This window comes from Notechis scutatus, chromosome 3 (genome assembly GCF_049901735.1).
Source record: "Notechis scutatus isolate UNSWTSFEM ecotype Mainland chromosome 3, rNotScu1.2, whole genome shotgun sequence".
NCBI lineage: Eukaryota > Metazoa > Chordata > Lepidosauria > Squamata > Elapidae > Notechis > Notechis scutatus.
Genome location: NC_142011.1, coordinates 146,417,171 through 146,444,715, shown reverse-complemented (window position 1 = coordinate 146,444,715; position 27,545 = coordinate 146,417,171). Strand labels below are relative to the sequence as shown.

General features: G+C 41.4%; 1 protein-coding gene and 1 long non-coding RNA gene across 4 annotated transcripts in view; both read right to left on the bottom strand.

The window, feature by feature from the left end:
- Positions 1-14,753, bottom strand: part of E2F3 (E2F transcription factor 3) — a 38,201-nt gene extending 23,448 nt beyond the window's left edge. For 2 of the 3 annotated variants that reach the window (XM_087961385.1, XM_087961386.1), the window contains exon 1: positions 13,824-14,753. In XM_087961385.1, the coding sequence (XP_087817511.1) occupies positions 13,824-14,162 (339 nt within the window). In that variant the 5' untranslated portion in view covers positions 14,163-14,753. Of the gene's footprint in view, positions 1-12,989; positions 13,231-13,823 lie in introns of those variants that run through there. The other variant, XM_026669983.2, reaches the window with a different exon arrangement.
- A 6,410-nt stretch (positions 14,754-21,163) lies between these two features.
- LOC148131430 (uncharacterized) lies at positions 21,164-27,535 on the bottom strand. Its single transcript, XR_015748827.1, has 3 exons — positions 26,973-27,535; positions 24,995-25,055; positions 21,164-22,563 (listed from the first exon to the last, which is right to left on the bottom strand). It is a non-coding gene; the product is annotated as an uncharacterized LOC148131430 (long non-coding RNA).
- Between the last annotated feature and the right edge of the window lie 10 nt (positions 27,536-27,545).

The window sequence follows — 27,545 nt, the reverse complement described above, 5'->3', positions numbered from 1 at the left end:
AAATACCATGCAACTCCCCAGTCACCTATTTTCAGCTCTAATTCTCACATAATGGTACTGAAAGCAAATTTTTAGAAACACATTAGGTCTATGTGCTCCAAAGAGGCAGAAATGAAAGTCACACACAGACTATAGGGTAAAGCATTTCTGACCCACCCATTCATCCAAGAGCTCCTGCACCTGTTCATGGACAATTATTTTTTGCCAGTAAGTAAGTCCTACTCTGTTTTCTTGACATACATCATAGACATATAGCTGAACTGTGTGGAAAGCCTGTAGGCTATATGTAGTCTCTCAGGAAGAAATACAATTCGTCTTTTTTCTTCTTCTCTTATTTGAGGATTAGAGTTTTGGCAGGGGGTAAATTAGGCTTAAAAGTATTCATTATTCCCATTCTCATTCCCAAAATAATGCCAGTTTTTCAGATTTGGAGAAGTTTAAAGATTAATGCTGATTCTTGAATCCTTTACAATCTTTGTAAAAGAAAAGAAAAAGAAAATCCTGAAATAAACAAAAATTTCAGCCCTGCCAATCTGACTGAAATCACATCATTGCCCTGCCCACTTATCACTCTCAAATAGGAAAGATAAGGGATAGCAGCATACTGAAAATAAAGGTGAAACTCGAAAAATTAGAATATTGTGCAAAAGTTCATTTATTTCAGTAATGCAACTTAAAAGGTGAAACTAATATATGAGACAGACTCATTACATGCAAAGCAAGATAGTTCAAGCCGTGATGTGTCATAATTGAAATGATGATGGCTTACAGATCATGAGAACCCCAAATCCACAATCTTGGAAAATAAGAATATTGTGAAAAGGTTCAATATTCTAGGCTCAAAGTGTCCCACTCCATAACACCTGCAAAGGGTTCCTGAGCCTTTAAATGGTCTCTCAGTCTGGTTCAGTAGGAATCACAATCATGGGAAAGACTGCTGACCTGACAGTTGTGCAGAAAACCATCATTGACACCCTCCATAAGGAGGGAAAGCCTCAAAAGGTAATTGCAAAAGAAGTTGGATGTTCCCAAAGTGCTGTATCAAAGTGCATGAATAGAAAGTTATGTGGAAGAGAAAAGTGTGGAAGAAAAAGGTGCACAAGCAGCAGGGATGACCGCAGCCTGGAGAGGATTGTCAGGAAAAGGCCATTCAAAAGGGTTGGGGACTTTCACAAGGAGTGGGCTGAGGCTGGAGTCAGTGCATCAAGAGCCACCACACACAGACGGATCCTGGACATGGGCTTCAAATGTCGTAATCCTCTTGTCAAGCCGCTCCTGAACAACAAACAACGTCAGAAGCGTCTTACCTGGGCTAAAGAAAAACAGACCTGGTCTGTTGCTCAGTGATCCAAAATCCTCTTTTCTGATGAGAGCAACTTTTGCATCTCATTTGGAAACCAAGGACCCAGAGTCTGGAGGAAGAATGCAGAGGCACAGTGCAAAATGCTTGAAGTCCAGTGTGAAGTTTCCATAGTTTGTGTGGATTTGGGGAGCCATGTCATCTGCTGGTGTTGGTCCACTGTGCTTCATTAAGTCCAGGGTCAACGCAGCCATCTACCGGGAGATTTTTGAGCACTTCATGCTTCCTTCCGCAGACGAGCTTTATGGGGATGTTGACTTCATTTTCCAGCAAGACTTGGCACCTGCCCACACTGCCAAAAGCACCAAAACCTGGTTCAATGACCGTGGGATTACTGTGCTTGATTGGCCAGCAAACTCGCCTGACCTGAACCCCATAGAGAATCTATGGGGCATTGCCAAAAGAAAGATGAAAGACATGAGACCAAACAATGCAGAAGAGCTGAAGGCCGCTATTGAAGCATTCTGGTCTTCCATAACACCTCAGCAGTGCCACAGGCTGATAGCTTCCATGCCACGCCACATTGAGGCAGTAATTGCTGCAAAAGGGGCCCAAACCAAGTACTGAATACATATGCATGCGTATACTTTTCAGAGGTCCGATATTGTTCTATGTACAATCCTTGTTTTATTGATTGCATGTAATATTCTAATTTTCTGAGATTGTGGATTTGGGGTTTTCATGAGCTGTAAGCCATAATCATCAATTATGACAAATCACGGCTTGAACTATCTTGCTTTGCATGTAATGAGTCTATCTCATATATTAGTTTCACCTTTTAAGTTGCATTACTGAAATAAATGAACTTTTGCACGATATTCTAATTTTTCGAGTTTTACCTGTACAACTTTGAAACTGTATCACTTGATTTGTATAGAGTTTTTCAAAAGTAGGAAGTGTGAGCCCTAAGGCAGCTTCTTAATAATTTTTGGTGGTCTGGCCAGCGGCCCTCCCCACAAAAAAACAAAACTATTAAAAGTGGTGGTATGGTTTCATGATAGTCTATCATTTTGAAGAACAAATCATACTAATATTCTAGTAATAAATTCAAGACTCATTACATTTTCATGATTTGGAGCACAGGAAAGGTCTCACAAGCTTCAGAGCTTTATTCTCTTTCTAGCATCGACTCTACTTCCAGCAGCTGCCTTGATTTAAAATAATTTTTCCCCACCAAAATTCTTATATTTAGCAAGATTTACTGAAGTAATGGGAAGCTACTATAAAAATTCCAAAAACGGAATTAATTCAAATTAAAATCAATATATCTCTGTATCCACTATAGCAAAGATTTCCTGATTTTCTAACAGCCTTCCTGTGCAATGGCACAAGGCAGTTTTCTTTTTTGATAACATAGAAGTTTGTTGCTGCTAGTTTACATAATCCGGCATTCCACTATTATATATATATATAATCAAGATTCTGTCAAAATGACAAAATGTGCATCATGTCATTATTCAAGTTCCATCCCTTATGTACAACACTGTATGATCTGTATCTTTGCCCATTCCCTACCCATCCTATTTTATTTCTTCAGCATCTCGTCAAGATAAAATAAAAAACCTTAATTTAAAGCAATACTGCATTATTTGCATGGTATTATTTCAATATCCATTTTCCCCTTCCAATTGACTTCTGCAATAAGTTAATTTTTAGAAATGGCATTTGGTTAAACCTACTAACTGTACTTTGTTTATAATCCTGAAAGAGAATTGCAAGCTGTAGATTGTGTTGCTAAATCCAGAAATAAGACTCACTTAAACAGAGTTAAATTAATCCTAAGTAATTTAGAGTTACATCAGGATTAAACACAACTTTCTCTGAACAGGTGGTTTTAGCATAAGTTGTAAGTTGTATTCTAACTGTTTTATTCAATATATTCTATATGACTATTGGGGGTACTATCTAATGTGTTTTTGCCAAATGTATCGTTGCCAATCCTAGATCATATTTTTTTAAAAATTGGATTGTATCTCATTTCCATCACAATTACTGACACAAAAACAATTCCACCAGAAGCTTCGGATTGTAATTTCTGGCATTATAACCACCTAGAGTTGCCCCTCCAAAGTAAGATATGCAGTATACAAATAATAAAATACATACTACTATTCTCTGATATATTTCAATGTGCAGTGTCCACAGTATATATCTTGCCATTTTTTTTACATTTTGTTCTAATTACTGCCAGAAAAATCAAAGTCCCCAAAATAAAAATATTATTTGCCACTTTAGATCTTCTCAGGGAATCCTGTTATGATGGGATGATTGGAAACTTTAATGACCTATGTGAATTCTTTACAGCAGGGGTCCCCAACCGCCGGTCCGCGGACCGGTCCCGGTCCGCGGAACAAGTTTTACTGGGCCGCTGGTTGCTGAGCGCCGCCATCTTTTTTTGGTAAAAAAGTGCTTCCGGTGAGCTTTTCCGGGTAGAAAGCTCACCGGAAGCACTTTTTCATCAAAAAAAGATGGCGGCGCCAGCGCTTCCGGTGAGCTTTTCCGGGTAGAAAGCTCACCGGAAGCACTTTTTCGTCAAAAAAAGATGGCGGCGCCCAGTTGATGCCGGTACCGGGCCGCGGTGCCCAGCTGATGCTGGTACCGGGCCGCAGCGTCAAAAAGGTTGGGGATCACTGCTTTACAGTGTGGGAAGCCCCTCCCACAAGAAGAATGAAATATTTTGGGGAATATTAAAAAAAGCAGAATATAGTATTTCCCTAAAGGAGAAATGGAGGAACATGTTTTTAGTAGCAGGAAGCAGTCCCAAAGTCTTTCTTAATAGCCCACAGCAGACGCCAACACTTAAGAGATAAAGAGCTTATTGAAAGAGGAAGACAAGTATTCAGATAGCTGTATTCATAAGCAAAGCAAATACTGCAGCCAGAAATCCATTCAAGACAGGATATTTTGAAACTCCCTGCAGCTAAGTCTGAACAAAGGCAGAATGGTAGGATTAGAAGCAGCCCCTCACCCAAGAACCAACACAGGATGATAGTCATTAAACCACAATAGAAATTGCCCAACACCCTTTCAGAACACAAACCCCTTCATTGCACCATCCCAGAGCAGTCCAAATTTCACCCAGGAGCTCAGATAAACAATAAGCCAGAGGTTGACCAGATTAGCTCAGACAAACACCTAGGATTTGCATTCCCTCTTTTGCCTATAGAGCTAGCTATGACCCCTACATAACCACTACATGACCTCATAGGAATCTGACAACAGCCAATAGAATATTAAAGGACGTGTTCTTGCACAGGAACAGGAAGCTCAAATACAAAATCCGAAAAAGGTATAACACCCCCCCGCCACTCTCAACTCCATTTTGTAAGCTGCACCAGAACCATAAACGCTGGTAGTTCATTAAACCATCTTTCCAATCAGCCTCCATGTTTCCATTGTCTTTTTTCCCAGCTTGAAACTGAACCAGATGGATTTTCCTTCCAGCAACAGTAAAGGGTCACCCTTGCAGGGAAGTTCAAAAGACAAGAAATGAAGTTAAGCGGTAATTCATAATGTGGATAAGAGAAAGTTGGGATCTACAAGGCATAAGAAAGGCCACCCATGTAGGAGAAGGAATTCCAGAATCAAATAAAGAAGCCAACTGTATGGACGTGGCAGAAACAATTACCCAAGTTTGGGTGCTAAAAGTTTAGCCTCTCAAATTGGACAGCAGTCCTCTAGTTACTATAAAGCATCCCTCTCACAGTACCCGGAGGCTGTTAGGGGCTGGATGGGGAGCAACGGGTTGAAACTAAACCCTTGCAAGTGGCTCTGGGTTTGGGGTTCGTTGGCTCAGGGAGAATTGCCACCTTTAGTCTTGGATGGGATGGCACTACCCCAAACAGACCCTATGCATAATCTAGGGGGTTTCCTAGACTCACAACTCCTGCTCGAAGAGCAGGTGGCAGTCATGGCCAGGAGGGCCTTTGCGCAACTGCGGGTTGTGTACCAGTTACGCCCTTTCCTGGACCAACTCTCACAGTCACTCATGCCCTGGTCACTTCCCGTCTTTATTGTTGCAAAATACTCTACATGGGGCTGCCCTTGAAGAACATCCGGAAGTTCCAGTTGGTGGAAAATGCAGCAGCCCGCATGGTTTTGTGCAGACCCCAGTGTGCACATTTCACCTCTCCCGCGGGAGCTGCATTGGTTGCAGATTTGCTTCCAGGTACAATTCAGGGTGCTGGTTGTCATCTTTAAAGCCCTTCATGGCTTGGGACTAGGTTATCTGAGGAACTATCTCTTGCTGGTCATATCTACCCGACCCATCAGAGCAGGAAGGCAGGGAATCTGTGGGTCCCATCGATATGAAATCAGATTATTAATGTAAGGTTAATGAAGAAAACAAAAATAGGTGGCTTCTCTTTGCTTTATAAACTACAGCAATGCCTTGGATAGTGTTAATCATGCCAAAATACAACTTGTCTATGTCCTAATTCTCCCTATATACCAATGACTGCATCTCAAATGATCCATCTGTTAAAATACTGAAGTTTGCAGATGATACAACAGTTATTGGTCTCATTCGAGACAACAACGAATCCACATACAGACGGGAGGTTGCATAACTTGTCTCATGGTGTAACTGGAACAATCTGGAACTGAACACACTCAAAACTGTAGAAATGGTGGTAGACTTTAGGAGAAACCCTCCCATACTACCACCTCTTACAATACTAGACAACAAAGTATCAACAGTAGAGACCTTCAAATTTCTAGATTCTGTTATATCACAAAACCTAAAATGGACACCCAACATTAAAAACATCATCAAAAAAGCACAACAAAGAATGTTCTTTTTGTGCCAACTCAGAAAGCTCAAACTACCCAAGGAGCTGCTGATACAATTCTACAGAGGAATTATTGAGTCTGTCATCTGCACCTCTATAACTGTCTGGTTTGGCTCTGCAACCCAACAAGGAATACTAGGAAACAGTCAATATAAAGGATACAAGCGACAGTTACAGTCATACAGTCACAAGTGGGAGGGGATGGGTGATAAGGAGTGATGAGAAGATTAATAGTAATAGTGCAGACTTTAAAATATAATTCCCTCAACACTGTCCACTATTTACAAAGTCTGCACTATTACTATTAATCTTCTCATCACTCCTTATCACCCATCCCCTCCCACTTATGACTGTATGACTGTAACTTTGTCGCTTGTATCCTTTATATTGACTGTTTCCTAGTATGATTTGATTGCTTATAGTACTCTGTGACTATTAAGTGCTGTACTTTATGATTCATAACTCTTGACAAATATATCTTTTCTTTTATGTACACTGAGAGCATTTGCACTAAGACAAATTCCTGGTATGTCCAATCACACTTGGCCAATAAGTAATTCAATTTAATTCAATTCTAATATTTGGTTATTCTTCTAAAAAATATTTACAATTGAATAAAAAGCAACCCTAAAGACTGAGGTTAGAAAAACAGCGGTTCAGAATAGCAAGTGAGAAAAGAATATCTAACCTGTTTCCAAAAAAATATGACCTACCCTGACAGTAAGTCCTAGCTTGATTTTTACACATGCGCCCAATATAAGCCCTACCCCCAATTAAGATCCCACCCACTTGAGCGCATGGGTAAAATTTAAGCTAGGGTGAGGATGGGAGGGTGGAGCTGCCCTACTTACCTTTGGACAGTTGTAGCCAGGCCTCCCACACCCCAACACCTGCCTTGCTGGCCCATTTCTCCTGCAGCTGGCAAGGCTGGCAAGGCTTTCCTGAAGGCCTCTGTAGCTGATCGCAAAGCTGTGGATTGATCCAGAGCTCTGTTATCAGCTACGAAGGCCTTCAGTAAAGCCTTGCCAGCTGCAGAAGAACAAGTTCCTGAAGGCTTCGGACAGTGAAAAGGAAGCCAGGGGCGACGCACACAAGTGAGGTTAGTCAGTGGAGGACATTCCCCAATATTAGACCTGGTGCCTTTTTTGGTAGCAAAAAAATATATAAGACAGGGTCTTATTTTTGGGGAAACACGGTATTATTCCTATAGTTATTTAACTCAATACAGCAAATGTTATAAAAATGTTACAAGAGTATAACAGCTCAAAAATAGATCAAAAGTCCAAAACAAGGATAAGTTTGAGATATGTGTGCAATACCATTTTGTTAACCAAGTTTAAAAAATTCATTATGAAATTCCCTTTTGATTTTATATTCTTAACATGGATATTAAAGATAAAAATGTGAACCAGTATACTCAGTTATTAAATATAGGATAAAGTGACAACAAAGATCATAATAGTTTAAACAATGGTCCTCTCAGTGGCAATGTGTCCGTGAAATCTGGATATTGAGAAAAAAACGGTAGATAGTTGTCAATCTTAAATTAAGGATCCAAAGATAGAATGAAAAACCAGCTAGCTCATCCTGCAGCAATGCTTCCTGAATGCAATAATTAGCAAATAGAAACTTACCTATTTTGTTTATGTGATGCTAGCAGATGATGGGCTAGAATATGACTATGCTTGGTAGATATAAGGGGAACAGAAAAGGGGTAATACAATGCATAAACAGACCAAAAATGTATAAAACTGTCCATGATTTAGATTATAACTTGAGGTAGGTCAAAACAGTATTTATCCATGCAGTCACAAAGTCACCTTTCATTTGATGGCACCTAACTAATTTTTGAAGGTGTAGTAAAACTATCCTTGCAAACTAGGCAATCACATTTTAGACTAGTGTTATGCAAATACGAACATTGTGGTTAGTTTATGGTTACGTGCATAAGAAACAGACAATAAGTTTGAATAAACCATGGTTAAAGTATTTATAGGTAAACATGAGAAGCAAACTGAAACTGCTTTTATTTAGGTGATTAGACTAAACTTTTCCAGTGGTACTTACAACTACTTGACTCTCCGCTTTTAATCATTTCAGATCTATCTGTCTCTATATATCAAGATTAGAAATGGGCAAAAATCCTGTTCCTTCTTTAATTTCTATGGGAAGTAATGACAGCATCAAGAACCTTTTTTATTGGGTCTCTGCACCAATTTATTGCAAGCATGAACATAACCATCTGCTTGATGATCTGCAAATATGCACTTTAAATAGCCAAAGGAAGCTTCTGAAAAATATACAGTAGCTCTCCTCTTCACCCACTTTTAGGTTAGTGATGTATCACAGATGACTAATTTTGATATTGCTGATCTTCATGTATCTGTGTATTGTGCAACTGTCTGCAAAGCTGACATTTTAAAATCCTAAGCAGCATTTTTTGATGCCGAAAATTTCCCACCATATATCATTTAAATTAGAAAAATGCATATTATGAGACTGTAATCAGCACTTTTCTTGATCTGAGGAAATATAAGCTACTTTAACATTTGAAACTGTCACACCACTGTAGATGTTTGCTTTAATTCATCCATGTGAATTCTAACATACACCCTGAATGTCCCCTTTGTTCCTCATCTATCAAGTAATATACATAATCGCATTTTTTCATGGATGTTTTGGCATTTATGTCCACATACATTTTTCCAGCATCTATTCATCTCTAGAGCAGAAAGTCAATCTGAAGCAGTTGCTAAAAATATGGAAGGTCCAAATATTCAGTTATTTTTCTTAGTGCATGTAAATACATACAACAAAGATAGCAAGATAGAAAAGTAATGCCGTAGTTAATATGCCGATAGTCTACAGGTGTCAAACTGTCAGCCCATGGCACATGCAGGCCATGCCCACCCCAGCTCCACAAGGGGGGAAATGCCGCAATATGTAATGTGACAGCAACATGATGCTGCGAGTTTGACACCTGTGAGTGAATTAGGATTTTACCTGAGCCAACAATTTTAGTCATAAGTCATAACAATTGTAAAGTAGGTGATCACCTGACTGTACCTAATTTTATAACCTTTTATGCAGCAGTTGTTAAGTGGTCATTAAGCAAACCTACTGCTCGTTATGGGGCAGTATTTTGGGATGGGTGGGTCATTTTTGGGATATGTCATAACTTCGAACAGTTTTAAGTTGAGGACTACCTGTACTTCATTTTAGTGAGGCTGTTCTTTTTTCCTTGGTATAAAGATAAAGATAAAAGTTTCCCCTGTCCAGTCGTGTCCAACTCTAGGGGGCTATGCTCATCATCTCCATTTCTTAGCTGAGGAAGCCAATATTGTCTGGAGACACTTCTGCAGTCATGGCCAGCATGACAATATGCAGAGGCACACAGAATGCTTTACCTTCCCACCAAAGTGGTACCTATTTGTCTACTTATATTTTAAAAAGCTAGGTGGCAAGAGTTGGGGCAAGTAACAGGAATTCACCCCGTTGTGTGGTTCTTGGGTCTTGAACCAGGGCTGTCAGCTTTCCAGCCAACAAGACCACTGTCATAACTGCTGAGTCATTGGGCCCGTTTCTTGGTATATGTAATTCAAACTCAGCTGTGTACAGATTTTTCTTGACACTGAAAGGGGTCCTTCACGGGTACTTGAAAGCTGCAACTGCAAACTATGACAAAAACTGCTCTATTTATCTGTGTGATTTATATGGTCACTGATCTCACATAGGTGACTCTGGACAGTGTACAAAAATACCTCACAACATATAACCCTGAAGCCCAAGGATAAACAAACAAACAAACACACCAGCAGTAGCAGAGCTGATCTAAATTCCTGACCCAAAGGCCTGGAAAAACAGCCATGTATTCAATGCAAAACAGAGTGGAGGCCATCTGAATCTCTGGAGGGAGTGCTGTTCCATAGGGCAAGTGTTCCCACTGAGAAGGTATGACTTCAGGGTTCAAGATACTGTTTGATAGAAGAGATTTAGAACATGCCCCTTCTATTAGATCTGGTGAGATGAGCAGAAACCGAGAGAGATAATCCTGCAAATAATTTCTAGTATTTCCCATCTCATTCTAAACACACTGGAACTATAATGGGATTATGGGTATGGAAATCCCAATGTATATGGCAGTGGTGGCTAACCTTTTGGGGCTCCTGTGCCAAAAATTGTGCATGCGCTTGCACGCTCGCATGCCAGTAAGCGTGAAGGCAATGCGTGCCCCTCACGCCCCCTATGCATGCGCGCACAATCCCCACCCACCCCACCCTCCACAACCCCCTTACCCGCACTGCGCCTCACAGCTGATGTTCAGCAGGTTTGAGGCCTTTTTCGGCCTCCCAGAGGCTTGAGGAAGGCTTCTGCAGGCTTTGCAAGCCGAAAACTAGGCCCGTTTTGTCACTTCCAGTATTTCCGGAAAAACAGGAAGTGATGAAACAGGCCTAGTTTTCCGCCTGCAAAGGCCTTCCTCAAGCCTCTGGGAGGCCGAAAAAAGCCTCAAACCGGCCAAAAATCAGCTGTGAGGCGCATGCATGCGCAGTGAGGTAAGTTTGCCTGCAGCTCACGTGCCAGCACAAATGGGTCTGCGTGCCACCTGTGGCACTCGTGCCATAGGTTTGCCCTCACTGGTATATGGAAAACATGAAGTTGGATAAGGATACCTTACTCTTCATTACGGGACCTAAATTATCATGGCGGTCATGATTAGAAATACGCAGTGTTTCTGAACAGAAGGAACACTGAAACATAGATTGTACACTTGTTTAATACTGTAATTTTAACAGCTACAATTTAGGACACTGCCATTAGAATATAAATTGACTGTTCTTTAATTTAAAAAAAGATCTGCACAAACCCATTAGAAACAGATATCCTAAGCAGATGGTCATCTGTTATTCAACAGATTTAAGTTCATACATCCACTATGTCATGGGTTGTTTAAATCATAACTTGTGAATATAAAAGTGCATATCTCACACTAAACCATTCATGGATGCATAATGTGCATCCTTCCAGATGTTGCTGTAACTAGCACAGCCAGTAGAAAGAAGTTTTGATTCAGTAACATCTGAAAGTCTCCATATTAGTAACCCATGCAACAGTTTATTATAAAAGTGGAACACGGATTAATACAAAGTACTTTTATTGAACCAAATAAATATTATTCAGAAAAAGAGTTGAGCAAACAATTTTCTAGTATTTGACACAATTTAGACATGCTTAGAATTATTTATTAGCATAACTCTCATTGTGCCATCAGGGTTTTCTTTCATATTACATTTCTAACCCATATACAGAAATGCTTATCATACTTTTTAGGAAAGAAATTTAAATCACCGCTCTCGTTTTAATTTTTATATTTTTACTGTTTTATATCTTCATTCTTATTGCAAAAACATAAAACTGAATATGCACTTTTTAAAAAATGCTAGTATAACCCTAATTGCTTTAATTGGTTTTAAATAACAGGACAGTTTCAATCAAGTGTCAACCCTGATTATCTGACACAAAACAATGTATGATTTGTTTTTGCTCTTGCTCTATACAGTAGTCTGGCTACAGCCTTCTCTAGAGTGAATATCCCTAGCCAAGACAAACCAAACAGATATAATAATAAAAACCAGTCATATGGGGGCACAGATATTGACCTTTTAGCTTCAAAGAATGGCTCGAAAGATAAACTATATGAAATAGCTGATCATCTAAACATATACTAAGAGGGGAAAAAGAAAAAGGAATGCAAAGGCCCACAACCAACAGCATATGCTTGTTGCGAAGAAGCTTGGCAGAATAAATCTGTGTAGCCTTCTGACTGTACCTGTGAAAGGCCTTGAAATCTAATAAGCCTCACCAGAAAAGGTTTCTGAGCAAGGCCCAGAATGGGGTGGCTTAGAATTCAAGACCACAGCTATTCTCTTCATTTTATTTTGCTTACCTATATTGCCTCCCACTTGCCCAAAGGGGAAACCTTTATTTTCCTTCCGTCTTCCCCCATGTCGCTCTTCTCAGCTTTTATCCAAATTTTCACTTCAATTTCTGAGCTACCAAGTCGGATGACAAATGTATTTGTTATAACAAGCAGGAATTGGGAGGAAAAAGGGCGAGCCTCCAAGAACCATTTCAGAAAAGAGCAGGGAGGGCGCAAGGAGTTAAAATTATTCCACAACAATCAAACATTCTCACACTTTTTAGTCTTATCCAGCAGGGTTTTCCAACTAAACCCCAACACACACACACACACACACAAAAATACCCCTCAGTTACCCTTTGCTCTCTCTTCAGGGTAGCAGCCAAGACATTATAATCAAATTATACTTAGCAGGAAAGGGGGGTTGAAAGTTGAGGAACAAGAAAGGGAAGGCTTCATTTGGAAGCCTACCCACCTCATCCCACCACCACCACCCCAAGACATTTCAAACATATAGCATAAGCAGGCAGGCAAAACGGTGGCTGGCCTGAAGCAGTTACTCGAACCGACCAACTTTGAGGGAGCCATCTCCAGAGACAGCAGAAACGCCAGAACTCAACTCCAGAGGAAAACATGAGGGAGGGGGGGGAAGTGCGGGGGTTTCCATAACGGTAATTTTAGCAGAAGGGATACCCAGGGCCACGAGGGGACACTTTGGGTGGGTGGGTGGGTGGGGTAACTTAGTACCCCAACTTCACATGCCCTCCCCGGAAACAGAAGAGGGAGCCTTCCCTTGAGGGGAATTTCTGTTGGGCGAGCGGAATCTGCTCACTTCGGGGAGCGACTGTTGCAGGCAGCACCTTAACTGCCCCCCCCCCACCACCACCACCCGCCCCTCCCCTCACACGCTTCCCTAACCTACCTGCTGCAGGGGCATTTCCAAGCCTCACAATGCCCCCCCCTCCCCTTCCCGACAGCTCCAAGAGTTGAGGATCGGGAAGGGCCGCGTGTCTGTGGGCGAGAGAGGCGGCGAGGCGGGCACAGGCGCGCACCCTGTTGTGTTGTGTGTGCAGTTCTGTGTGGTTGCTCAGGCCAGAGGAAGGCTCTGGTGTGTCCCCCCTCCCCCCGCTCGGATCAGCGCCCCCTCCTTCCCTCTCTCTCTCTCTCTCTCCCTCCTTCGCCCGGCTCCCAGTCACAAACGCGGCCTCGGCGCACGTGTGCGAAACGTCACCACGGAGTCCGGGGGTGAAGCGAAAAAGCGACCAGCGGGGCAGAGAACCTTTCTCTTCCCCACGGCCATGCTGCCCGCTCAGGCCGTGAACCCACCCCCACCCCCGGCGAGAGGGACGTCGAAACCCGGCCGGCCTTCTGGCGCTTTCACACGAGCACGAGTTCTCCCGTGCCAGGGCGCTGCTTGCCAACGCCGGCCTCTTTGTTCCTGCCTTAAGGCAAGGCAAGGAGATTGCCCCCTCCCCCAGCAATCCCCACCCCCACCCCTTAATCAGAGGACGACTGCCACCCCGAGGTTTACTTCGATTAGTTGGGGACGCCCTACTTGTCCCCAATACCCCCTGTTGCCGGGCCATGGTGGCTTCCCGCCGGAGGAAAAGGAAAGAAAAAAAGATAAAAGTTTGCGGCGCTGGGGAGAGGCGTCCTGTACAAAAGCGGCCACGGCGCCCTTCTTTCAGGGAGCGCACCCCAGTGCCGCAGCGCAGAAAGGAAACGCAGCCCCCAGAGACCGGGAAGGAGGAATTACCAGGGATCGGCCTCCGCTTTCACTGGCGGGATGCACCAGCACCACCCGTCCGGCGGGCCCGTGCGGGGTGCAGCACAAGGAGGTGCCTCCTCCGCTCACGAGACTAGGCCGAGCGCCCTCCGCCGCGCCACAATCAGCCCCGGGAAAGCTGGAGCCCCAAGTCGCCCCCAGCGAGGATGCCCCGGAACTGCTGTGGAACTGAAGGAAAGAGGTGGCGGCGGCGGCGGCAGGAGCGAAACGAGCTGGGAGGCTGACGGCAACCGCGGGGCTCCCTCCGGAATCCATGGGAGCCGAAGCCGACCAAGGCGGGAGGCCGTGCGGGTGGAGTCCCCTCCGCATCCTTGGGTGGATCTGCACCCGAAGCCGAGTCTCCTCCCACCACCCCTTTCGCTCGCCACCCCTTCCCCCCGGGCCTTCCCGAGTGTTTAGCTACTTAAGGCCCGGGCCCGGCCCGAAATGGTCCAGGTTGCAGATCCCGGGGAAGGGTCCAGCTTTAGGAGACGACGTTGCTAAGGCGAAGGAGCCCGCATTATGGGCAGATGCAGCGGATGGATTTTGCGGCCACTCCCGCTGTGTGGGGCTAGCTGGAAAATGGCTCCAGGAAGCGGCGGCAGCTGCCGCTGACAATGAATAAAGAGAAGGGAGAAGGGTTACGCGCCAAGAGCCTCCCGCGAAACTCAGATTTCCCGCTCGCTTTTCAAACCAGATTTGCATAGCCCCGCCCTTTCAGCGTGCCAAGCCTGGATCGTGAACTCATTGGTCTACTCCCTCTGCCAGGTCTCCCAATCGCGAGAGTCTTGGACACTTTGCCAGTTTCTCATTGGATCGTAAAGGCACGGGGTTGCCCTGTTTTGCATTGTCTTCGCCGATTGGTTGATTAGTTGGGGGATTCCCTTTCGAGATGCCGGGATTCCGGACTTTTAAAATCGAGCCTCCCACCCTTCCTCTTCATTCCTTTCCGAAGTTTTCTTCTGGTTTGCCGGTTTGCACTCAAAACGAGTCACAGACAAGGAATTGAACTCCGTGGGTTGCTGGGATATTAAAAACAAAATCGCCGATACGGTTCGGAATAAATTAAATTGGAACGGCTGCATGAAGAATATTGTAATTTATGTCATAATTAAACGTTTAATAACCTACAAGACTTATCCTTCCCTTTCCTTTGGTCATCTGATAGTATCTGACTATTGTCGGTACATCGCTAAAAACTTTCGACTGCTAATAGCAGAAGCGAAATTATCCCTTGGAAGAACAAATTCAAATTACGTTGCTTAAGTGACTTAAGCGTTTAACAAACACCTCATTTTGTTTGGAAGATCTGTGGACAAATTGCTTTCTAGCATTCAAAGAGTTGGTGGACTCAGAATCAATGGCAATTTGCACTAGATTCTGTTTGAGAGATTTCTGATTTAGACTGAAAAATATAAAGTGGAGCCAACATACCTGAATTGGATTTGTCATAGTTTGGGGCAGATACAAGTTTCAGGGCATATAAGTGACCCCAATCCTTTGTGTTGTGTGCCTTTCCTTTGAAGTTTTCTTAGCTTGATATCAAACTATTTGGAGTGCTGAAAGCCAAGAGCAATTGTGAAGAGCCCCAAAAGGTTCCTTTTAAAATTGTAAATGTGAGCCATGTACAGTTCAATAACATGGGGCAAACTCTTCCCCTCCCCCTTCACTTATACAGATGGAATCTGAGCTATCAGCAGCTAATCAGGGAAAAAAAATCTTAGGGTCATATTGGATAGCCAATTTATATGTCAAATCAATGTCTTGGTAAATGTGAAAAAACATTGTATGGTAGGGTTTATTAGAAAATGGCTGTGAAAGTGCAGATATTTTTCTTCATGGATCAGGGATCATCAGTGAAGCTGATTGGGAGAAAATTTAGAGCAGAAAAATGAAGGCGTTTCTTCACACACTACAACTATCCCGTGGAATTCATTGCCATAAGATATGTTGATAACCAATAATGGGGAAACTTAAAAAGAAAGGATAAATATATGGATGACAGCTGTATCAAGAATAATTAGTGTTGAAAATTCATGGCTTCAAATATCAATTGTAGAGAAGGGTATGTTTCCACCTCCCAAAGGCATGTGGTTTGGCCTGTTTGAGAAACAAAATTATGGAATTTGCTGTGTCTTAACCTGATCCAGCAGAGCTATTCATATGTTTACTATTATAAGACAGATAATCTATGTAAATGTAGCATTCCTAAAAGAATGTGTGAAAAACACACACCAATTCCTTCCCCCAAATAAGGGTGGCTTTAGGCTGCAGCCACGTAGGCCTTGGGCTAGGGCACCAAAGCTTAAGGATGCCATTGCTGCCTTTTTTCCAACGTTAAAAATTCAAATGTGCATCAGTAAGTGATGGGCCCATCAGTCATTGTGGCTTAGGCCCTACTGGCATAATATACCCTTGAGCTGGCACTGCCTCAAGAGAGAATAGATAACTGCAATATTGTACTTCATATGGACATAACATGACTCAGTGGTCTACTATTGCCCCTTTCCTACCAAATACTACATTTTCTTCTTTATTAAGAGATGACCTACTCTTCCTTTATATAATTTATTAAAACTGGAAGTAACTGTTACCATTGCTGCTAGGAGATATGTCTTCGGTCTGACTTAAGCATGGTATATAAAATCATACATTGCAATGTCCTACCTGTCAATGAATACTTCAGCTTCAACCATAACAACACAAGAGCACACAATAGATACAAACTCAAAGTTAACCGCACCAAACTTGATTGCAGGAAATACGACTTCAGCAACAGAGTGATCAATGTCTGGAATACTCTACCCGACTCTGTAGTCTCTTCCCCAAACCCCAAAAACTTTAACCTTAGACTGTCTACTATTGACCTCACCCCTTTCCTAAGAGGTCTGTAGGGGGCATGCATAAGCGCACCAACGTGCCTACCGTCCCTGTCCTATTGTTTCTCTTATTCTTTTATTTTTTCTTATATGTACCCATTTCATGTATTCACAACCATGTATACACTTATACTTATTATCTTGTAAACAATTGGCAAATCAAATAAATAAATAAATAAATAAAAAATAAATTATTAATCTAAGCAGATATCAATTCAAATATTGATTGTATTTTAGATCAGTAATCCCCAACCTTTTGGGCACCAGGGACAAATTCCATGGAGAAAGGCTTTTCCGTGGATCGAAGGGGTCATGGATTTACGTGCTGCCTGCATCCTGCATATGGTTTTGCTAGTTTGTGCAGCGCGGTTGCTGGCATGTCACGGCCCAGTGCCAGTCCATGGCCCAGGGGTTACAGACGCTTGTCTTAGATGATAAGTTAATTTTGAGTCCATTTTTAACATTTTGGTTTTATTTTCTCAGCTATTATTTTAATGTATTGTTGAAGTCAAACTTTCCTTCAGGATATTCAAGTGACATTTGTTTCCTCCTCTTCCTATCCTTCCATAACAATAATCCTATGAGGACGGTTGGGCTGAGGCAAAGTTTGGGCTATCAGTGAGGGTAATAATCTATGAATAATTCAATTTGCATTATTTTATCACCAGGATTACTATTTTAATTTTTGATTTTAGGCAACCCTATCAGGTAGTTGAGACAAGACACAGTCACTCATTTGTCTAATTTGAGACTTAGAAGTCACAATCTCCTGATTTCTTAGTTGAATATCTTAACCATGATTTGGTTTTAGCATCTGGTCCACATGAAATTCATAGGACGTGAAGCCTCCGATTCGGCTGGGGACAAGTTGCATACAATAGAAAGGGAAAAGATGGTTTGCGTGGCTTTCTTAGCAGGACTTTTTGGTTTAAAAGAATTACACCAAGTTTCTTTCTTTATATATTTCCGGCTTCATGCCATAGTATCATAATTGCCTTTCACTAATGAAAACAATATATCCAGTGCTTTCAAACTAACAGCCTCCTGTAAAATGTCCCAGTCACTAAACCGGGTTGTTCCTAATTAACTCAGAGGGACCACTAAAGAAAAACCTTTCATAAGTATTGCTAAGCACACCAGTAAGGTTTAGTATAAAGAACTTGCCCAACAGATGAGCATGAATCCTTGTTTTTGACCTTGATTTTCCTGCTTCTCAAATTTCTAAGTCATCCCGACCTCAATGTCTTCCTTGCATAATTTCAAAAATAGATCATAACGCAACAGAAAGGATCATCCAACTGATCTTGGATGAAGATCAATAAACTAGTCTTCAACCCAGCAATGAGAGGAGCAGTCTGCATGGAATGGGATAAATAAAGGCATAAAGATTTAAAAGCTTAAGGCAGGGCAGGCATGTCCACTTGCCAGTCTCTGAGTCACCCTGGACAACTATCAGTAGTAATGCAGCCACACAAAATTTGTTAAAAAAGGAAGTTTCTTATATATTTTATACATGGCCCAAGACAATTCCTCTTCACTTAATGCAACCCAGGCAAGACAAAAGGTTGGAGACACATAGCTTAGTGGAGAAATTCCTAAAGGAGTACCTCTTGTAATATCTTTTTGTGACTTTTCATTTGTCATCTCTATCCACCAAAGTTTCCTTCATGGTATAGAAGGGCAATTACCTGCTGTCCTACTTTCCATCCCTATTTTATTATTTTTAAAGAAATTTAAGGCTGGAATAACCAAAGGCCATTCCCTTTGGGATTATCCATGCTAATTATCCACAAAAGTTTTTTTCCATTAGTCCTGGAAAGCACTGTCTGATTGTGTGTTGTGGTTTTTTTTAATCTACATATATGAATTGTTGATATTAAGTCCCATTCCCCTTTTCCCACTCATCTGTTGTCTGTATCTCTCTCTGTGTTACTTGATTGAACAAGTAACTGATTGATTGACTGGCATGGGTCATACTCTAATCTCAATACAGGATATGATTGGGAGAATGCTGAGAACAAACTAGAAGTTGGGTCCTGGTTGCTGGATCCTACAAAATTAGATGATACCTGCACTATTTTTCCAGCAATGATTTGGGATTTTTCAATGAGGACCATTGAGTTATATAAATGCTAGATTTCCAAAACTAAAACAGGACCTTGTTAATTCTGCACACTTTGTCCTTAGTCTGGATGAGTTGGATTGCGATTCCCAAGTTCAGCAATTAGCATTGCCATTTGGAAGAGATTAACCATAATTCATGTTCCTCAGTACAGGTAGTCCTCGACTTACAACAGTTTTGTTTACTGACCGTTCAAAGTTACAATAAGACTGAAAAAAGTGACCTACTATCACTGTGGATAAACGCATTAGGATCTATCCCCAATCAGAAACCCTGGATGACCAAGGAAGTCCAGCGCCTCTTGCATGACAGGACCAAGGCCTTTAGGTCCAGTGATGGGGCAAGATATAGTGTTGCCAGAGCTAATCTGAAGAAAGGTATTCGGAAGGCCAAGACTGATTATAAGAGGAAGATTGAGGATAATTTTTATAGCAATAACATGAGGCAGGTGTGGCGAGGGATTCAACAAATTACAAACCATCAACCAACCAATGTCATCCCTGCTGAGGGGGATGCTTCATTGGCAGAGGAACTGAATCATTTCTTTGTTCGCTTTGAAGTGGAGACATCAGAGACAGATAAAACACAACTACCAGCCAGTTGTAGCCCCCACCTCATTGTGGAGGAACAGGAAGTGAGGTATCTCTGGCTGAGTGCTTAAAGACTGTGCTGATCAGTTGGCTGGAGTCTTTACCAGGATCTTCAATCGGGTCTTTATCCCAGTCCAATATTCCATCCTGTTTGAAGGCTTCCACCATTGTTCCGCTGCCAAAGAAGTTCCCTTTCAATAACCTCAACGATTAAAGACCAGTGGCACTCACTCCTATTATCATGAAATGCTTTGAGAAATTGGTCTGCTGGCACATCATTTCTGGTCTTCCACATACATTCGATAAACACCAGTTTGCATACAGAAAAAATAGATCTACAGAGGATGCTATAGCCATCACTCTTCACACTACTCTGACTCATCTAGAACAGTGGGAGGGCTATGTGAGGATGCTTTTTGTGGATTTTAGTTCTGTGTTTAACACAATTCGTCCACAGACTAGTGTCTAAACTTCTGGACCTTGGGCTTTCTAATTCAATCTGCTTTTGGATTGTGGATTTCCTGTCTGGCTGCTCACAGAGGGTCAGATTAGGTAATCATACCCCTTCAGCCCTTATTCTTAACACTGGTACACCACAGGGTTGCGTGTTGAGTCCCTTACTCTATACTCTTTATGTGCATGACTGCATTCCCACTCACGTTAGTAATACTATTGCTAAATTTGCAGATGATACAATGGTGGGATTTATCCCCAGGGAGGATGAGTCTGCCTACCGAGATGAGGTGGACTGGTTGCTTTCATGGTGTGGAGACAACAACTGTATGGTTTGCCAATTGCACAGTGGCAGATAGGAAAGCACTCCAGAAGGTTAATGTCATTGCTCAGAAGATCACTGGTTGCCCTCTCCCCTCTTTGGAAGAGTTTTATAGCGCCCGCTGCCTTAAGAAAATTCAAAAGATCCATTTCATCCTGGGAACCCTTTTTTGAACTATTACCATCTGGCAGATGGTACAGAATAATAAAAACAAGGACAGATAGGCTGAAAAACAGCTTCTATCCCAGGGCAGTAGCTCTTTTGAATTCTGCTGTGTAGTGCAGTGTTGGTGTGGTGTCGGGGGTTTCCGGTTCAATGTGTGAAGGGTGAAGAATGTGTGCTTGTGTTTATTTTCATGGTCATGGTCATGATGTGCACTGAAGATGGTGTTTGATTTTGTAGTACAAGGTGCAATGACAATAAAGTAAACTAACTACAACCCTTTTTCACACTTATGACCGCTGCAGAATTCCCACGGTCATGTGATTTACACTCAGATGACAATTGACAGCAGGTTCATATTTATGACTGTTGCAGTGTCCTGGGGTCATATGATCACTTTCTATGACCTGACAAGCAAAGTCACTGGGAAAACCAGATTCACTTTACAAATGTATTACTAATTTAATAATTGCAGTGATTCACTTATCATATGTGGCAAAAAAGTCATAAAATGGAACAAAACTCACTTAACAAATTTCTTACTTAGCCACATAAATTTTGGGCTCCATTGTGATTGTAAGTCAAGGACTACCTGTACAGGATACGTCCACTAAGGTTTAGCTTACTACGTTAAGCAAACTCAGTCTGCGAGTTGCCCTATACTAGTGCAAACAATATATAACAAGCATAACAAAGGCAAGGCAAATAAATGAAAAGTTCTCCTGTTTCTAAGGAAGGCACTGCAAGGGAAAAAGGCGACTCTGAAAATGCAAAGTATGTAATAAAGTTCCCAAGACACTGGCTGAAAAAAAATAGACCATTTATTTGAACAGAAGATGAACAGCAGCAAAGTGACTCAGTCATGGTGGCGATGAGTACATGGTTGGAAGAGATGAAGAACCAGATTAGGAACAGGTTGTTGTTGAGTCAGTCTATTCCCTAAGCATCAGCAACAACTTGATGGCACATAATCAATTTTCTGATGTACAAAACTGTGCAATGACCACCTTGATAAGATGCTTATTTTTCTAACAGATTACCCAAGAAAATGAAGTGTTCTAAACTAATCCTAATAATTAGAACTTTTCATTTGAAAAGTTTCATGGTTCTTTGAGCATCTTTTCTAATTCCATTTTAAAATATATTATATGCTTCCCCTACTATCATACTTGAGAAGCAGTCTTGATCTGCTACTGAAAAGCTAATTAGCTTCATTTTATATGTTTTAAAGTATCTTATATATCAACCAGTAGGGGTCAGCTTCACAGCTAATTCTAAGAAGTCATTCTATACTGAAAAGCTAATTAGCTTCATTTTATATGTTTTAAAGTTGTATCTTATGTATCAACCAGTAGGGGTCAGCTTCACAGCTAATTCTAAGAAGTCATTCTATACAGGGATAAAGAAAGATAGCATGATTGTAAAGTAGACCTTAGTATTTCTATCTTATTATTCTAAAAAAAGAAAAATAATGCTGATACAAATACACATTGGAAATATAAAATACTATAAGGGGGGGAAAGGGGGGGGAACCTCCAACTACTACAAGCAACAAAAGAAAAAGAGTTTTGAGTAGTGATTAAGGCATCAGGATAGAAACCAGGAGTTAGCTGGGTAACCTTGAGTGAATTAATCACTTTCTCTCAGTACTAGGAAGCAGGCAATAACAAACCACTTCTGAAATCTTGCCAAGAAAATTTCAGGAACTTGTCCAGGCAGTTACCAGGAGTCAACACTGACTCAAACCGAACAAAAGCAATAAAATAAAGAGAGATAACTAACAAACTTCTCATAACCAAGCAGCTCTGAAGTATCATGTGGCTAATATATATATTAACAACTTAGTGTACTACAATATATGTTTTTATATCCAATTTCTATCACATATTAAACTATAAAATTGGTAAGAAGAAAAAGTCAAAGCTATACATGAAAAAAATCCTATGAATAATGTGTAGGATTATTGTATACATTCTAGAATGGAAACTTGGAATTAGAGAAGTTGTGCTTGATTAGTAACAGGTTCATTTGAAATTGCGAGGATGCTGAATGAGACTTACGTCCAGTTCTTGAAGTTGCAGCCACTGCAGCAGCACTAGGGTCACATGATTATGATTTGGGAGCTTGACCACAGGTGTGTACTTAAAAATGGTCATACGGTCCTATGGTCACATAACTGCCATTTGCAATTCATTGCCAGCATCTGACAAGCAAAGGAAGTCACAATCAGATAATGTTGCGCACAATTTACTTAACAACCACAATAGAATCCACTAGAACTGTGATTTTAAATTGGTGCAATTATGTTTTTTTTTCACTTTACAATTGCTTTTGGACTTCCCAATCTCAAATATGTCATTAACTGAGGATTACCTGTACAGTATAAAACTGCTATAAAAATAAATATCTGTAACAGGATTTTGTCTACCTGATGTTCCTTTTTAGGCTATATCATGGAATTTGTACTAACCCCTTTCTTTAATCACAATTTTCTACTGTTTTTCAAAATTCAAAAATACTCCTTAGATATTTTCAGATGAAATTTTTGTGTATTTTTTTTTGCCTTTTTCATAAGGAGAAGCATGACCATGCAAAGTTACTTTTTGATAAGATGGCCAGCCAATGAATTTCATCAATAAAAATAAAACGGTAACAAAAAAGTTCATTTGTACTCTTCCCAATACTTTCCATCACTGCTCCTGTTTTTTTTTTTTTTTTTTTTTGACTACAGGACATCAATGAAGGAACAAAAACACACACACCACCCTGTTTTTGGATTGATGGCATCAGGAGTTAATTCTTATAGAAGCATCTCTTTTTGATGCACAGCTATCATTGAAAAAGATTAATGACACTGTTTACCTTTAAAACAAAACACAAATATAAAATCCTCTGCACATCTGCAAAGTCCTTTGTAGCTTCAGCTTACTCTTACTCTTACTCTTTCTTGGTGGTTTTCACACAGCCACCAAGTTTGTCATTAATGGGAATCATTCACAGCCGATTTTACAGGTGTTTCCAGTCCTTTTTTCAGGTGCTTCATCTTTGTAAAAAGAAATACTAGCTTCTGGTGAAAAAAAGCATCTATAATTAATCAACAGAAAAAAGAACTAACAAGTCTGGAACAAATGTAGCATTCCTTTCCAACAACTATCAGAAAGAACCTATACATCACATGTTTCTTGAAATCAAGAAAGTTTGTCATAGTAGTTCAAACTTGACGGCATCCAAAAGGCATACATGGTGTATGACCTACATTTTGCACCATTACAAAAATGTGAAGCCTTGAAAATGTGCACTAATGAATTCACTTTTAACACAAAAATGGGGAAGAAATGGGTAACAATGGATATTAATATATAATTTCATATCTCACCAGCCCATAGTTGGGTTGCCATGGGTCCTTAGGTCCTATTTCAACTATTTCATGGTATACTTCAAGAAATACCAGATTATATTCGTAAGAACAATAAGGATTGAGTTGTAAATCCACAATAGTCTATGAAATATGAGGACATTTTACAGGTTATCTTGCATGGATGAGAAAACCTTGGGCCAACAGTTCAAGGATTGCTTATTCTCTTCTAGTAATCACTCTAAGACTAATAATTCCAGGAAATTTGATATGGATAGTATAAAGGTAAGTACAGACAGTCCCCATCATTTCCTTAGTTGCATAGTCTGCAGTTAAGGCACTATTTATTTCTCTTCTCTCATAAGGTTTGCAACCAGAGCCATCTTTTGCAGAAAATGTCCTATCCCTGCTCAGCTTGGGTTTCATGTGTAACGCAGGACTAGAACTCACACACACCTGGTTTCTAGGCCAGCACTTTGACTATTACATCAGACTGTCTCTGTAAAACTGTAAAAATATTTTTAGTATAAATACATCAAATGCAAATCTTACATGAGGTAGACATTGCTTGATTAAAAGAAAAAAGAATTTCAACTGTCGGTGTAATATTCTAAATAGACCATAAGGTGGCACTGATCTATTAAAAAATATTAAAGTGGAAAAACGAGATCATTTGAAACATGCCTGATATAGTTTCAAGGCTGCCATAAAAGAGTTATTTAGCTTGTACTGAAATATTTGAAAGAACTGATCTTAAGTGTACACAGCAAAGTAAATTAAATTTTGACATGGCTTTTGCTTAAAGCATTTTGCTGTTTCTTAGACATAGCCCAAATCCTGAAGCAAACTCTTCTGTTATCTAAACCAGTGATCCCCAACCTTTTTTACACCGCGGCCCGGTATCCCCAACCTTTTTTATGGCGCGGCCTGGTACCGGCATTAGCTGGTTCACCGGAAGCACTTTTTCATCAAAAAAAGATGGCGGCGCCAGCGCTTCCCGTGAGCTTTTCTGGGTAGAAAGCCATTTCTACCGGAAAAGCTCACCGAGCGCTAGCCGCCATCTTTGATGAAAAAGTGCTTCCGGTGAGCTTTCTACCCGGAAAAGCTCACCGGAAGCACTTTTTCATCAAAAAAAGATGGCGGCGCCCAGCAAGCCAGCGGCCCGGTAGGACTTGTTCCACGGACCGGTGGTTGGGGACCCCTGATCTAAACCACCCGGGTTAGCCACTTGGGTTAATTGGGTCATTAATCAGAGCTTTGGGCGAGGTAGTAGACTCACTTTTCTTTTCCCAAATCAGGTACAGAAAAGTCATGCAGTCTCCTGGGTTATGTGCCAAAAACTGAAAAATAAAGAGACGTTATGAATTCTGAATCAACACTGTCATTTAGACTGACAGTGAGATTTGCAGTATTATGAATGCAAGCTGGCTATTCATGAAAGGGATCATAGCATGGATTCCTTTGTCCACTCCCCAGTAAAATCTACTAATACTCCCCATTACCATGAAGGAACAATGTTTCCCTGTTTAAAACCCTTATCCAATGAAACAACCATTCCCCAAGTCAGATCAGCCCACACAGTGGTCTTCTGCAAAGTAGAAAAAAGGCAAGTTTTTCTACAGTGCAGAATATCTGGGGGATAAAGAATGTGCACCATCCATATTACTGTTACCTTGTATTAGTAATTATGTGCTTAATCAGGGCTGGTTGTAGGCCTGGGCAATGTAAACAGTCTCCAAGAGCACCAAATTCCAGGGGGTGCCAAACTGAAAAAGACATCTGAAGTACACAATATAAGTCTGATCATCTTTCCTTGTTGCTTTAGAATTTTTTTCTAGTTTTTAAAAATCCTTTACCCACAAAGTCAGTTACATGGTTAATAGCCCACTAATCACAGGTTATAAGTCACACAAAAATTATTACAGCATTACAACTAAGGACTTCAGGAAGCTGATTTTACTGAAGTAAGATAAAAAGTCTGATAAGGAGGTACTGAGCGAGCAAGTTGTTTGACTATGGAGCTTATCAAAGTTATACCCAAAAATGCAGTAATGGTGCGCTCAGTGATACTCTGTTAAGCTCCAGTGATTTACAACCAGAAAAGCAAGACTCCCAATTTATGGAGATGAAGGTTCTTTGAAAGGAAAATAAATATTGGAAACTCCATGTGTTACTTTGCCCTCACTTCTCAATGAGTTTAAGGCAATACTTTCATACTGCTCTGGTCTTCTTTACAGTTGAATGAACAAACTATCCCAAGGCCGATCTTCATTTTCAGGCTCAGAAAATTCCATCATATCCTCTTTATGAAAAAAATTATAAATTTGTCCCTAGCAACTTTAGGGGTTCCTGAAATACTGAGTAGCCAATAACTTGAGCTAGACGGGCCCCTGACCTGCCTCTGAAAGCTCCTTCAGTCCCACAAATAAAAAAAGGTGCTATATGAACAGCCTATTTACCTTTCACCTGCTTAGCAATCTTGTAATCTGGCATGCACTGTTGTCATTTGCACGCTAGGGTCACCAAAACCTGTGTTACCACTGCCTGGCCTGTGGAAAGTGATCTGTAGATAAATGCAGCAGCAAAAAATACGTCTAGAAAACTGGCCTTGGGCAGCATTTCTGCTCATGAATGTTTTTGTGGGGGAGGCTCCTGGTGAGTCTCTAGTCATGTGCAGGCCACACCCACCCCAGCTCTGCAAAGGGGAAAAACGTCACGAAATGTCATGTGACAGCAACATGATGCACTGAGTTTGACACCCACCCGCCTGGACTATCCCCTGCAGTTTTCCTGGCAAGATTTATCAGAAGTGGATTGCCATTGCCTTCTTCCTAGGGCTTAAAGAGAGTGGCTGGCCTAAGGTCACCCAGCCACCTTTTTGCCTTAAAAGCAGCACTTGAACTATGGTCTCCCAGTTTCTATAGCCTGATGTCTTAACCAGTGCTCCCTTCAGGTTCTCACAAAAAAGTTTAGTGAGGCATCAAATTTCATTTCATTAATGAAACAAAACACCACACTTCAAAATCAGAACTGGGTTTCGTCCAGTGGCCTTCCGGCTCTCTGCAGGCCAGACATGGTAGCCCTACAAGCAGCCTCTCCTTATAACTTCTAAATTAAGCACCTAATCCAGGGGTTTCCATGGGAATTTTGGGAGTTGAAGTCCACAAGGCTTAAAGTTGCTAAGTTTGGAGACCCCTGACCTGTATGAAGAAAAAAAAGGGGGGGCACTGGAATTCCAGCTTCTCTAAATGCCACACCTCAGCCAGCTGTTGTTTGGCTTTGGCCTCAAGAGGAACTCCTCAGGCTCTCCATGTCCAAGAAGCATGAGCGTGGAATAGAATAGAATAACAGAGTTGGAAGGGACCTTGGAGGTCTTCTAGTCCAACCCCCTGCATAGGCAGGAAACCCTCCACCACTTCAGACAAATGGTTATCCAACATTTTTTTTAAAACTTCCAGTGTTGGAGCATTCACAACTTCTGCAGGCAAGTTGTTCTGCTGATTAATTGTTCTAACTGTCAGGAAATTTCTCCTAGGTTCCAAAGTTGCTTCTCTCCTTGATTAGTTTCCACTTCTTGCCCTGCCCTCAGGAGCTTTGGAGAATAGCTTGACTCCCTTCTTATTTGTTGCAGCCCCTGAGATTCGGGTGAAACACCTAAGATTCGGCTGGGCCGCCCCAGGCCTCAATCTGTTCACAGAGACCAGGGCTCTGTGTACGCGCATAACTTCCCCGTGAGGGGAAAAAACCAAAACAAAACTCCAGCGCTCCAACGTGCAGCCTTGCTGCCTCTGCACTGCCTGCTCCGAGCCAAACCCGGAAAGATGGCCTTC